Genomic DNA, 12,010 nt, shown 5'->3' on the forward strand with positions numbered 1-12,010 from the left:
GGAAGGGAACTTAACTATGGATGCAGTTTGCCACTGCTGTGGAGGTTGTGATACTTGTTTGACTGTGCAGCTTTCACGTTGTTGAGATTTGCAAATCCTAGGAGCAAATTAAACCTCCAAACAGCATATTTTGAAACAGAAATTCAGTATTTTTGCAGTAGAAAGGATGGGTTTATTTCTGAGCGGGACTAATAGTTTAAAGATTAATGTGCGGGAAAAGAGTCATTGTTTCTTTTATGTATGATACCTTAAACTATGTGCTTTGGTTGCAGTGCAGAGCTAACACAAATGGTTGGCGTGTTATTTCTGTTCATGGAACGCTTCTCTCCGTGTATTTATTAAGATCTAGCTGCCAGTCTCAGTGCAATTCACACTACAGCATTGTGCACATCAGTTACACTAAGAATTGTTTATCATGTCATTAATCTGTAGATTTTCACTTAAACATTAAAATCTGCTGAGCCTGCAGGGCAGGGTTCATTGGTAAGCTCACCATTGTGAATTTTGAAAGGCATATGTCCACTGCAGTGACAGCATAACTTTGACAAGCCAAATTCAGCTAGATTTTGAAAGGATTAAAGATGCTACTAAAGCTACAGATACTGGAACAGCACCAAAGTGCAAAACCTTCCCAATTTAAGTACATCAACCCAAAAGACTTAACACAGTTTGTTGTTTTTTTTTTTTTTAAATAAAAATTAACAGAACAGTACGTTGGCATATTATACCTATATAACCTTTAGGGCTCATACCAGCCCCTTCCCTTGGGAATCTGGCGTTTTACAGTGCCAATACTTACTGAGGTGACAGAAATGAATTGGCAGTTTAGCTGATAGATGTTTTATTTCCACAAGTTTATAAAATTGAGCAGTTTGCTGAACACCATCAGTGATGGACCTGGTTTTTAAGATGTAAAAGAAACATAGTCTAGGAATACAGTGTGACTGCAGAAATGCAGAGGAGGCAATTTGTATTCTGTTTACCAGTAAGTGATGACACATGGTGTATGCTCGAGAAACCGAATGCCCAGATGAATTCAGATTTCTTTGTAAACTCCAAAAAGCAAGATTATAGCAGTGTATTTCTGGAATACTGCTGCATGGGTGGTCTTAGAAGACTCTAAAACTGTTCACTTTGCACTGGACTGTTAGGATTTTAGGTAAGTGTATATTTATATATAATTATTTGCCTCGCAAGAAAAATAAACAAGTAACGTGTGTCTCAGATGCAATTGTTTTCCCAAGTAAGTTACTGGAAATTGGTATTTGATTATTTTTTGCCTGATGTTACTGACATTTACTCGCTGTGGGATGATTTAGCCTTGTAATGCTGCAAATTCAGTTGAGAACTGGCATATATTAAATCAGTGGCTCCACTGTCCTTGTCTTTTATTCTATCTTTTTGGATTTGTACCTGTAAATCTGTAGAGGTATTTACAGAGAATAAAATTGAAGAATAGCCATCTATGAGCTTGCTGCTGATTTTATTTAAATAATGTATGAGGCATAATTTGAGTTCTGTTTGCTTTTCCTGATGCACAAAAAAAAAAAAAAAAAAAGTCAGTGTATTACAGCTTACATGGAATAGAGACAGCCTGTTCCAGCAAACTTGATTGTGGAGTCTCATACAGCCAGCTGGAACATAACATTTGTCTTACCTTCTCCGTAATCTCTTAATCTAAGAAATTCCAGTAATAACTGTCCTGAACTTTCTTTGTTCTGTCTGACCAAAGGCATTACTGTGCTGGACTGGGTGTGTGGTTTTTGCATGTGCTTGTAAGTTAGAGGAAAGATGAAAACTTACAAGCACGCGGTAAAAAATGAGTGGATGGTAGGAAATTTCAATATGCACGTTATGCTTTGTTGTCACTTTAGCTGACAGATTGCTTCACGTGTCATTTCCAATATGTCTCTTTTCCACCTGCAGTTACTATGTGGGCAAGCTGCTGTAACTGGTTTTGTCTGGATGGCTCACCTGAAGAGATGCAGCCACAGCCGCAGCCAGGAGCCAGAGCCCAAGCCTATTCCAACCCCGGGTACAGCTCCTACCCGTCTCCCACTGCTTCTGAACAGAGCTGCAAGGCGTGTGGGGTGCACTTCGGCAGCTCCTCGAGGAAGGTGGGTGGCAAACCTCTTCTCTGGCGGTATGCCATCTGACTTCCATTTAATTACAAAGAGCCAATTTGAAGAGAAATGGGTGCACGTTAGAAGCCTCTGATTTGAGGACATAGCATATGGGAAAAGGCAGCTTGCCTGTGTCTTTAGTCATTCTTTTGCAATTAGCAGGCATGCTTAAAGATGACTGGAAGTGTGGTAGTTAACCTTCAGGAGACTTGGCTTTCCCAGGCGCTGAAAAAAGATGCCCAGACTGTTTATAATCCTTTAAACAGCATTAACTTGAACATCAGTTTTTAAATTTGTTATTTTAAAACACTACTGTACTTAAAAAAAACAAAAAACCAAACCAAAACAAAAAAACCAGCCACAAACTTGTGGCAAGAAGTTTAGTAATCAGTTTGTGTTTTCAGTTAAGGAGAATCTACATATCTCTCTTCTAAACTATTGTTGCTCAAGCTAAAAAGCCACATGAGTTTATCGAGGGTATGCATAGAATTACTGAAGGGAAAAAAAAAAGACCAAATCCATTTCATCTTGTTTATAAACTTCATTTGTGAGCGTGTAGATACAAAAAATATTTTTTGCCACAAGACTTCTTAATTAGATGGCAAACCCTGCCTGGGACATTATCTGGGGGCGATGGTTCTTGTAATGCTGCTTGAAAAATGTTTTGGTGAGGAAAGCTGTTCAGCGTCCACGTTCTGTGGCTTTAGTGTCTTATATGTAGTGTGTTACTGAACTGAAGAATGTGAGAACTTAAAAATTATGCTGAATTTTGGCCAAAGCACTTTTAGATTAGATGGGGAAATTCATGAATTGGTTGGTCGTGCACCTTTTTATGCATGCGTGCTGGTGCGTATCTGAGGAACGGTAAACCTTGGCGGAGCTGCTGCTTTCTTCTCACAAAACAACAGGGATGTTTATGCAGTTTTGCACTGAGAAGTGTTATTGCTCCAGAAATCACTAGAGATGTTGATAATATATTTTGGAGGCTTGGGTATATATGGTAGCTTATTTTGGGTATGTAAGTATGCTTAAGACTTTCTCGGACAGTGGACAGATTCTGGGTCAGCTGGAATGGTGCAGTCACTGCGTGTGACTCCGCATAGCTTGTCTTTAACATTGTCCTCGTTAATGTGATGTGTCTTCACAAACACTTGTGAAAAGAATTATTCTGGATCCAGTGCTTACTATTCTGCATAGCAGCAAATAGCAGATGTAGACAATTCTGCTTTTGAAGTGAAAACAATTCACCCAGTTAAGTATGGATTATACAGTAGCAGTTCTAGGAACCATAGTCCCATTTTTCCTAGCACATTCTGAAATATATGATCTAATTTAAGCTGTCTTTAACGCAGTGTCTTGTATCAGAGTCATCAGCACCGCTCCAGATACGTGAGAACATGCTGACAGGGGCCAGGTAAAGGTCTGGTGTGCAAATTGTAGAGGATCTGCTAAAACAATGGAAGACATTTTGGCCCCCGGCAGACTTCCCTGTTTTCCTGCGGGAGCTGGCTGGCGGTGTAACTGGGGCAGCAGAGTACAGTGTGTGCCTCGGCTGCTCCCGTTCAGTGCAGGCGATAGGTGAAAATGAGTTTGGCGTTTATATTCTGTACTGTGAAGGGGAGCTCCTAAACCTTCCTTCCATCTCCCTTCTGCCACCGCAACTAGGGAACAGTAATCCTGGGGGCTGGCTTGAGCTAGACAGCTGCAGGTGGCAGAGCTTAAACAGCGGCAGGGAAGTCTGTGAGAGCTCACCCGTCAGGCCCTGGTCTCTAGCAGAGAACTGAATACATAAACACTGACGTGTTTGTGAGCCGTGCTAATTCTTTCATGCTCTTGGTATGGACCAAGAAGTGTATGAAATCTCACTTTGCAGCAATGAGAGCATGGAAAACTGCATTCTCTCCCGGGAGACGCAATACCTTTGGACTCTAGTGTCCGGTTAAGGTTTGTACTGAAATACAATGGATAAAAATTAATTTCTTCCGCACTGGTGACCGTAAGGATAACCTAGACTGCTTACAAAACCCCCAAAATGACAAACAAACAAAACCGAAAAGCAGAATGATGGTATGTGAACATAATTGTATTTTGGTTTTTGGAGAACAGCACCTGCTAAAAGCATTAGGGTAGGGGACATTTGAATGGAGCATGTGCTTAAAGATGCTTTTAAGTAACTGTCAGGGCATCTTTAAACGATGTAAAATTTAATCATGGTAGCAAAAATATCTCAGGGTTTTTTTGTGTGTGTTTTCCTTCTCTTAGATTACATTTTTGGTCTTGATTTTCTGCAGCAAGCTGATTCCACAAAATCTTTTACATTTCAAAAAGCATTCTTCATTTCCCTCTCTGCTGATAGAAAGCCATGGCAGGCATTCACGGCGGATATATCAGATTGTTATTCCTTCCTCCCCCACTTTCTGATTGCAGTCCCTTAAACTGGCTGACATTTTCAGGAAGATGCTTTTCTTTGCATACTTACAGAAAAAGCTCCTGGCAAGCTAGGTTTAAAAAGAAAAAAAAAAAAAAGCTCTGAACAACAGTAGCAGTAGCGAAAGCTTGAATGTTGGCATTTTTTCATTTTATCCTGCATACAGAGAAGAGCCAAGTGTATCCAATCCCCATCCTGGTATCTCTGGGAGACTGTTAGAGCAAACAACCAGGAACAGCTTCTGCTCTGGACAGGCTTCTGATTTAAAGTGTTTCACTTCTGTTTGACCATCCTGTAATTGTACTGCCAGTTAGTAAGCATCGTTCAGAAGTGGTCTGACCTTTTAGGAACAAGTTTTAATTTACAGCAATATTTGAAATAATTGTTCTGAGCAGACTGGTGTCTTCAATCATTGCCCTCTCAGTCAGAGTTCAACAAACACACTGAAGCTGTAAAGCTGCTTAATGCTGAGATGTGGCAAACAGCTTCTGTGCATCTTTAAATACTCGATGCTCAGATGCAGGCTGGGTTTTTTTTTTTTCTCCAGAGATGAATCCTAGCGGTGAACTGATAAGCCAGACATATGCCTCGTTTTATTTTGACTTCTCAAATGTATCATTTGATAACTAAGACAGACTCGCGTTATGACTGTTAATTGCCAGCAAAACCCATGTTGGGTAAAGCAGCCCTTGTACTGTGCTGGCTTGTGTGATACCTGAACATCTGAGTACTCAGGTGGGAGTTTTCTGGCTGGAACATCCTTGGCCATCCAGCAGTTCCCATCGGAGCTGGTTTGCTGTCTGCAGAGCACGAGGGAGGCTTCTCCCTGCCAGAGAAGAGCAGGGTTGCTTGGTTGGTTTTTTTTTTCCCCCTCAGTTCTTCTGGTTGCTCCCCTCTCAGGGACGGATGATTGAGAGAGGGGAAGCGTTGCCAGTGAGGTTATTTTCCATTACTCTGCCTTTGTGGAGTATTTGTTCCCCTGCTCTAGACAGATGCACAACCAGTAGTTCCTGTCTCTGCCCTGAAAATTCCCTGAGAAGCTGGGTTGCTCCTGCAGGCATAGGGTGGAAAAAAAAAGTCAGTTACCTACTAATTTTTTTTCATAATGACCAAGTTAAGGAAAACTCGAAACTGGATGGTGTGTCGAAATTGCCCTTTCTGTCTTGCTTTGTGATTGATGAAAGTCACTTTTACTTGGCAGGCCCCCAACCAGCAATTTTGAGATGAGGTTATGAGTTTGCATGACCAGAGGTTCTATCTGTGGTAGAAATGTTCATGTCTTAAAATGTTTAGGCAGGAAATTTGGATTCTTTCCACTAACTGTCATTGTAAGTCTATTACAGGGTCTAAATGAGAAGCCTGTTGGTTATAATTGTAAGGGGATGTGTGGGGCAGGGGGGCGGACAGGCTGCAAAGGGGATCAGAAGAAGCCAGTGTAAGCAAGTAGTGAATTTACACCTCTTAAAACATTAGAAACATCTGCTTTCTTTGAAACTGTTAAAAATATTCTTTGGTCACTAGAAGTAATTCACAAAACAATCTTTTTGTCTCTGTATTTAATTGCTTCTCCAACTCCGCATGTGTCTTTTTCCTTGCGTGGCTCTGTATGGTCAGGATGTCAGGATTTCATAGAGATGCTTGTCTTCTCTCAGACTGTGAAGTGGTGTTTTTAACCAGCACTGAAACCAGTTCTTTCTTCCCTCAGGACTTTTTAAAAGACATGTAATGTGGCTGTTCTGCTGCTGTTCCTATTGGAAAATGTAGAATTTGACTTTCCAAAGTCTTGAACAGTCAAGTTTCTGCAAAAGTCAACACGGACTGTGAGTGCTTAGAACTGAAAATCAAGCCCTGAGTGACGAGACCAGAACAGTATAAAATATAAACATTAAACAACAGAATTTAATCTGTAAAGTTTTTAAACATCCAGGGCCTAATATTTCCAAAACTTCCAACGCTTTCTGTCTAGCACCTAGCTGGCACACAGTGTGTGTATTATTTTCAAAATAAGCTGGCTATTTTTGTTGCATAAATAAATGTTGAATTCTTTGATGTCTGTCAGATGCTGTAAGCCTTGTCGTTTCCTTTTCCTCGTATGGTGAAAAGAAGATTCATTTAGTGATTGCAGCAAATTGAAGGGGAAAAAAAGGGGAGGGGGGAAGGGAGGTCACTCATAGCAAGTATTAAATTTATGAAATAGAGATTAATTTTTTGTGAGCAGTTCCCTCCAATGCTAGAGCTTTTTCAGTGCACAGAGCAGTATTTCGTTATTTTATAAAGCAATGTGCTTTGCTCGAAAGCTGTGATTTACTTGAAAGCCTGCTGCCTCACAGAGCTCTCCCGACTTCATCTGTGGCTTAAACGGTACGAACAGGGCTGGAATAAGGTGCAGAAAACTCCTGTCATTTGAGGGAACGGGCTAAGAATGTAATATTTCATCCTGGGTAAATGGAGTGTAAATACTGCTTTTCTAAGAGCTGTGAGGATCTTGGCGATCTGCTCACGGGATCAATCTTTTTCCTCATCTAGGAACATGAACAACATACTTGGCACTTTTTCATAAATAAGAAGGTTTCGGTTATGTCTTAACAGAGGCTACTCTTACTTTGGCTTCCGGATGGTGGAGAAACGCTGCCTGTGGTCGTTGTGCACCTCTGTTGCAGGTCACGGTGGATGGGTTTGATTCTGTTCCCTTCTCTTTACCAGCACATCTGCTTGGACTGTAAGAAGAATTTTTGTACGTCCTGCTCAAACCAGCCTGAAGGTGGGCCCCTTCTCTGCCACCTGTGCCAGCGTTTCCGAGCCACAGCTTTTCAGCGGGAAGAGCTAATAAAGATGAAGGTTAAGGATCTGCGAGACTATTTGGCACTCCGTGAGATTTCCACAGAGTTGTGTCGTGAAAAGGAGGACCTGGTATTTCTGATTCTTGGCCAGCAGCCTGTAATTACCCAGGAAGATCAGATAAGAACAAACCCGTTTAATACTAGTGTCTCTGGACAGCAAGACTTTGTGATTCTCCCACCAACCAGCATAGCATCTTCTACCTCACATGATGCGTCTCCAGGGTCTGCCGATCCCATCTCAAGCTCACTAGCTCAGGAACATCAGCAGGTACAGTCTGTAGCCAGAAGCATCTTTTGCAAACTCATTCATCTCTATTTTTGGATTAACTACTAAGATGTTGCATGAGGTTTTCCAAGTAGATAATGTGCCAAAGAAGTTTTGTGTTAAAGATGTCTGCTTGAAAAGCGAGGAGGGCTTCTCTGTGGAGCAGATGACAAAATACTTTGCATTTCATACATGCACTTCTCGGGTTTGTTTTTAATTTTGAAGTGAGGGCCTCATATGTTCTTACAGAATAATTAGGAAAGTAAGATGAGTTATTTTATGCTGCTTTGCTGTGTAAAACTGTGACTTGCTATCACCAGCTTTCATGTGCTGTTCCCTTTCTGCACCAGAGGAATTTAATTTGGTGGGTACTGCTGAATGTACTGAACAGTCACTCCGAGAACACCACTGCTATTTTGAGATGTGTTTTCTCTGGGTCCACACTTGCCATTGCCGCTGCGTAGTCCTGTGACTGGTTCCTTTGGTACTTGATGTCTGTTGGGTGCACAGATACATCTTGTGTGTTGATGTTGACAGTTTCCTGACAACTGTATGTAGGTGTTAGATGACATGGTTATTATTGTTCTTTAATTCACCTGCAGACAGCAAGCGATTTAAAGCACAGGTTAAAGTAATTTTTGGAACTGAAACTGATGAGAAAGATGATTGCGAGATGGGTGAGGTTTTTGGTCTCTTCTGGACTCAGATCAATAGAAGACAAAATCAGAGCCTGTTGTTAAGTCTTCATTTTATGATGAACTCTGCAGTTCTGACAAACCTTGTCAGGGGCGTTTGAGCTTAATTATTTTTTATTGACATTGCTTTGTTTGTCTTTCTGCTATCTGGTATGGGAAGTTTACTCAGTGTTTGACATCTGCTCCTAGTCCTGTTACTTAATAGGTGTATTTAGTTCCCTGTGGACTAGAGCAGTGAAAGTATATGTACCTTCTGCTTCCTCAGCAGATAGATCTAGTACAAAGGAAGAATTTTCCTGGGAGGATGTTTTTTTGCTAATCACTTAAAAGGTCTTTTATTCTCTGGTTCTCTGGATATTGGTATTCCAATTTTACCAGCAAATTCAGCTCTGTTGCCTTCCCTTACTGCCCCATGATACATTTCAGCTTCTTGTCTGTACTTGCATGACATCCTGCTACAGGTCAGGCTCTTTCATCATCGTTGTTACTCTTTTGCCTTGTAAATATTAATGAGTCACCACTTAGATAAGTAGGATGGTAACGTTACAGCGTCCTTTGTCAGTAGGGAAACCACAGAGGGGAATGATAGCTGCTGAGGGCAAGTCAGCTAGAATTACATGGCTGTGCCTTTCATTTTATTGAGCGCTCAAAGCAACTGCCCCTTCTCACTCTCCAGCTTTGTTGCTGCTTGTCCTTTGCTTAGTATCTCCTCTTTGTCCAGTCCAGAACTCACCTGAGGAGGTGTTTCTGTGTGGTTACTTTGAGGATGGCCTGTAGACTCTGAGCTGTGTTAGAGGAGGCTTACACCGAGCTTGCGGTGTGATAGCTGATGTGCCATCAGAGCCGTGATATCACACCGTGTCACACTGCAACGCTTCAGGGAAGAACTGCATCTTATCTATCTGTCTATATCGCAGTGTATAAATTTGGCCTCCTCCTGATCCAGCCTCACAAGAACACCACGTGGCAATCTTACTGTACAAATATTCTGTCGGGGTTTAAATAAAGGGGGGCTTTGCTGCACTTCAGTTTCAAAAAGTTTTACTCGTTTACTTGTTTTTGTAAGTGCTGCACAGGAAGTGTTTTCTGTGAGTGTGCCTTGCTTTTACCTTGTGCTGCAGTTTGTCCTCTCTGGAGCTTGTTCCTTCTGCACACACGGAGATACGCTGTTGGTGAAAGCTTTATTTCCTCTTCTAGGGAAATGGTTATGTGCCTCCCAGCCAAGTCGGTATGACAGGAGTTGAGAATGCAGCAGAAGCACCGACAGAGGAGGAGACACAGGTTTGTGTGTCCTGGAATTAGATGACAAGGAATACCAGGTTTCTTTCCTAGGCTGTGTGTGTACCACGGAATTGGTACTGCAGATATGGGTGACTAAACAGTAATTCAGACTCACCACCAGCAGACCAAACCAACCCCTTCCTTTGGCATCACCTTGTCTTCCACATATAGAAAGAACTGGTGTCACTTGGACACTATAAAAAAAAATATTTCCATCCTAGGGCTTGTGTTTCTGACAGATGGGGGAATTCACAGAGTGATCAGTTGTATGTACACCCAAACATGAATTCCTGCTAGTGCACGTGTTGAAAGTTGATTTAAATGGTAGTGCTAGGTGTTGAGGGCAGGAATCATTCCATCTTTATTCCCCTTTCAGTCTACAGACTCAGAAGATAACCTGGTGCAGGGGAGGAAGGCTTCTCTTTCCGATCTAACAAGCATCGGCGACATTGACACACTCTCTGTGCGACAGCTGAAGGAAATTCTTGCTCGCAACTTTGTCAACTACAAAGGCTGCTGTGAAAAGTGGGAGCTGCTAGAGAGAGTGACTCGTCTTTATAAAGAGAAAGACCTTCAACATCTAGGTAAGAAACTTAGCAAACCTGCCTGTTTTCCAGGTTTTCCCTTTTTAGGGACAATGGCAGAAGGATATAGAGCTTACCTTAGATTTCTGTTTCGTAGTGTGACGCATGTTGGAGTAGCTGAGCTCTGCTCACCACTGCTTGTACTGGAGAGGGTAGCTGGAGGTACTGGTAGCTCGGAGAGTGACTTCCCTGTAGTAGCAACAAAGGAGAACTGCGCACCCTTCATCGCGGGGTTCTGTAGAGCCCTGGCAGATCACGCTGGTCACCGTGGCACCCACAGGACAGCTGATGCGTGACTGTCCATGGGTGACTGTAGGTGCTGGGTGGGCGCCTACCCATTGGCTCATGGCAAAGCCAGCAGGAAAACGCTGCAGAAAGCAGCCAGGCAGCTCCGGGCGGGAATGTGCGCAGGGATGGCGGCTCCTGCTGTGGAACAGCTGTGGTTATCGGTGGTTTGGCTCCGTCCTCTTCATCACAAGGGTGTTCTTTCTACCTGCTCTTGCTGAGCCTGCGCTTTGACTGATGAGGGGACAGTGGCGTATGGAGAATGTATCTGGTTTGAATTTCAGATGCCAGTTTGCAGTTCTAGGTGACTAGTTTAAAAATACATATACATGTAAATAACTTACAAGAGAAACGCATTTTGACACTTTGGTTTCATAGGTAGGTTTGTTCCTCAGTGTTGTCCAAAGAAGTGGTGTTTTCTTAACCACATCTCGCTAAGCTCTGTCCTCTATGAATGGTAACAGACTTAAGACAACTGCTTTGGATTTATATTCTCTCATTGTACCTTGTGCTTTTGACAGAGTTTATCCTTTTCTCTTAATCAGCTGCCTGCACATGTCGCAGCTGTGCTCAGCAATATCGGTGAGGTTGTCGAACAGCAAAGAAACGGGCACAAGGGGCTACTGAACAGTTCTGGCGTAGTTCTGTGAAGCCAGACACTGCACACATTTGGAGACTGTCTTAAAAATTGAGACATTGCTTTAGATAGTTGCTTATCTTTGTGAAGCGCTAGCTGTTGTGAAAGCTCGGTAACAGAAAGTTTCTTGCCAGTTGAACAACAGATCCTGAGCAGGGATCCAGCCTGAACCTCTGCGTGGGGATCAGCAAAAAGCAGTTTTGGTTTAGTAATCTCCCTTCAAGGTAATTTGCCACCCTCCTCCCCGCTTCTCTTATTCTCACCAAATAACTTTCTCTTCTTACGTTGCAGTTTCTGACACCGATGATCAAACTGGTAAGTGATATTCTTCATCATAGAATCCTTTAGGTTGTAAAAGACCTTTACCATTGAGTCCCACTATGAGCCCAGCGCTGCCAAGTCCACCGCTAAACTGTGTCCCCAGGCACCACATCTATGCTTCTTTTAATTACCTCCCGGGACGGTGACTCAGCCACGTCCCTGGGCAGCCTGTTCCAAGGCTTGACAACCCTTTCCGTGAAGTTTTTCCTAATATCCAACCTGAGCCTCCCCAGCGCAACCTGAAGCTGTCTTCTCTCATCCTATCACTTGGGAGAGAGACCCATGTTGCTTCGTTTGCCTCAGTGCTAAGAACGTCAGTGGTATTTCTGCTTTCATTGCACAAATTCCTGTGTAAATGCTAACCTTCTGCTCCTTGCCAGCTGACGGAGCCAGTACTCCCTTTGTGTCTACACTGGATAATTCCCGCGCCCCCCCCCCACCCCCCCTTCAGTGCGCCAAAGTACCTTAGGGAAGTCCTTTGGTAAAGCCAGCTCCCAGATTGCACAGAAATGACATTTGTCTCATGCAAACCATGGTTTCTCCTTTCCTCA

General features: G+C 42.7%; 1 protein-coding gene across 11 annotated transcripts in view; it reads left to right on the top strand.

Annotated features, from left to right (window-relative positions):
• RFFL (ring finger and FYVE like domain containing E3 ubiquitin protein ligase) overlaps positions 1-12,010 on the top strand; it is a 33,617-nt gene that overhangs the window by 19,099 nt on the left and 2,508 nt on the right. For 8 of the 11 annotated variants that reach the window (XM_055715749.1, XM_055715728.1, XM_027806390.2 and 5 more), the window contains exons 2-5: positions 1,927-2,117; positions 7,255-7,659; positions 9,549-9,632; positions 10,009-12,005. In XM_055715749.1, coding sequence (XP_055571724.1) covers positions 1,932-2,117; positions 7,255-7,659; positions 9,549-9,632; positions 10,009-10,512 — 1,179 coding nt within the window. In that variant the 5' untranslated portion in view covers positions 1,927-1,931 and the 3' untranslated portion in view covers positions 10,513-12,005. Of the gene's footprint in view, positions 1-1,926; positions 2,118-7,254; positions 7,660-9,548; positions 9,633-10,008; positions 12,006-12,010 lie in introns of those variants that run through there. The other 3 variants (XM_055715715.1, XR_008733101.1, XM_055715710.1) reach the window with 3 other exon arrangements.

The sequence above is a fragment of the Falco cherrug genome, chromosome 1 (assembly GCF_023634085.1).
Source record: "Falco cherrug isolate bFalChe1 chromosome 1, bFalChe1.pri, whole genome shotgun sequence".
In the NCBI taxonomy this organism is placed as follows: Eukaryota; Metazoa; Chordata; class Aves; order Falconiformes; family Falconidae; genus Falco; species Falco cherrug.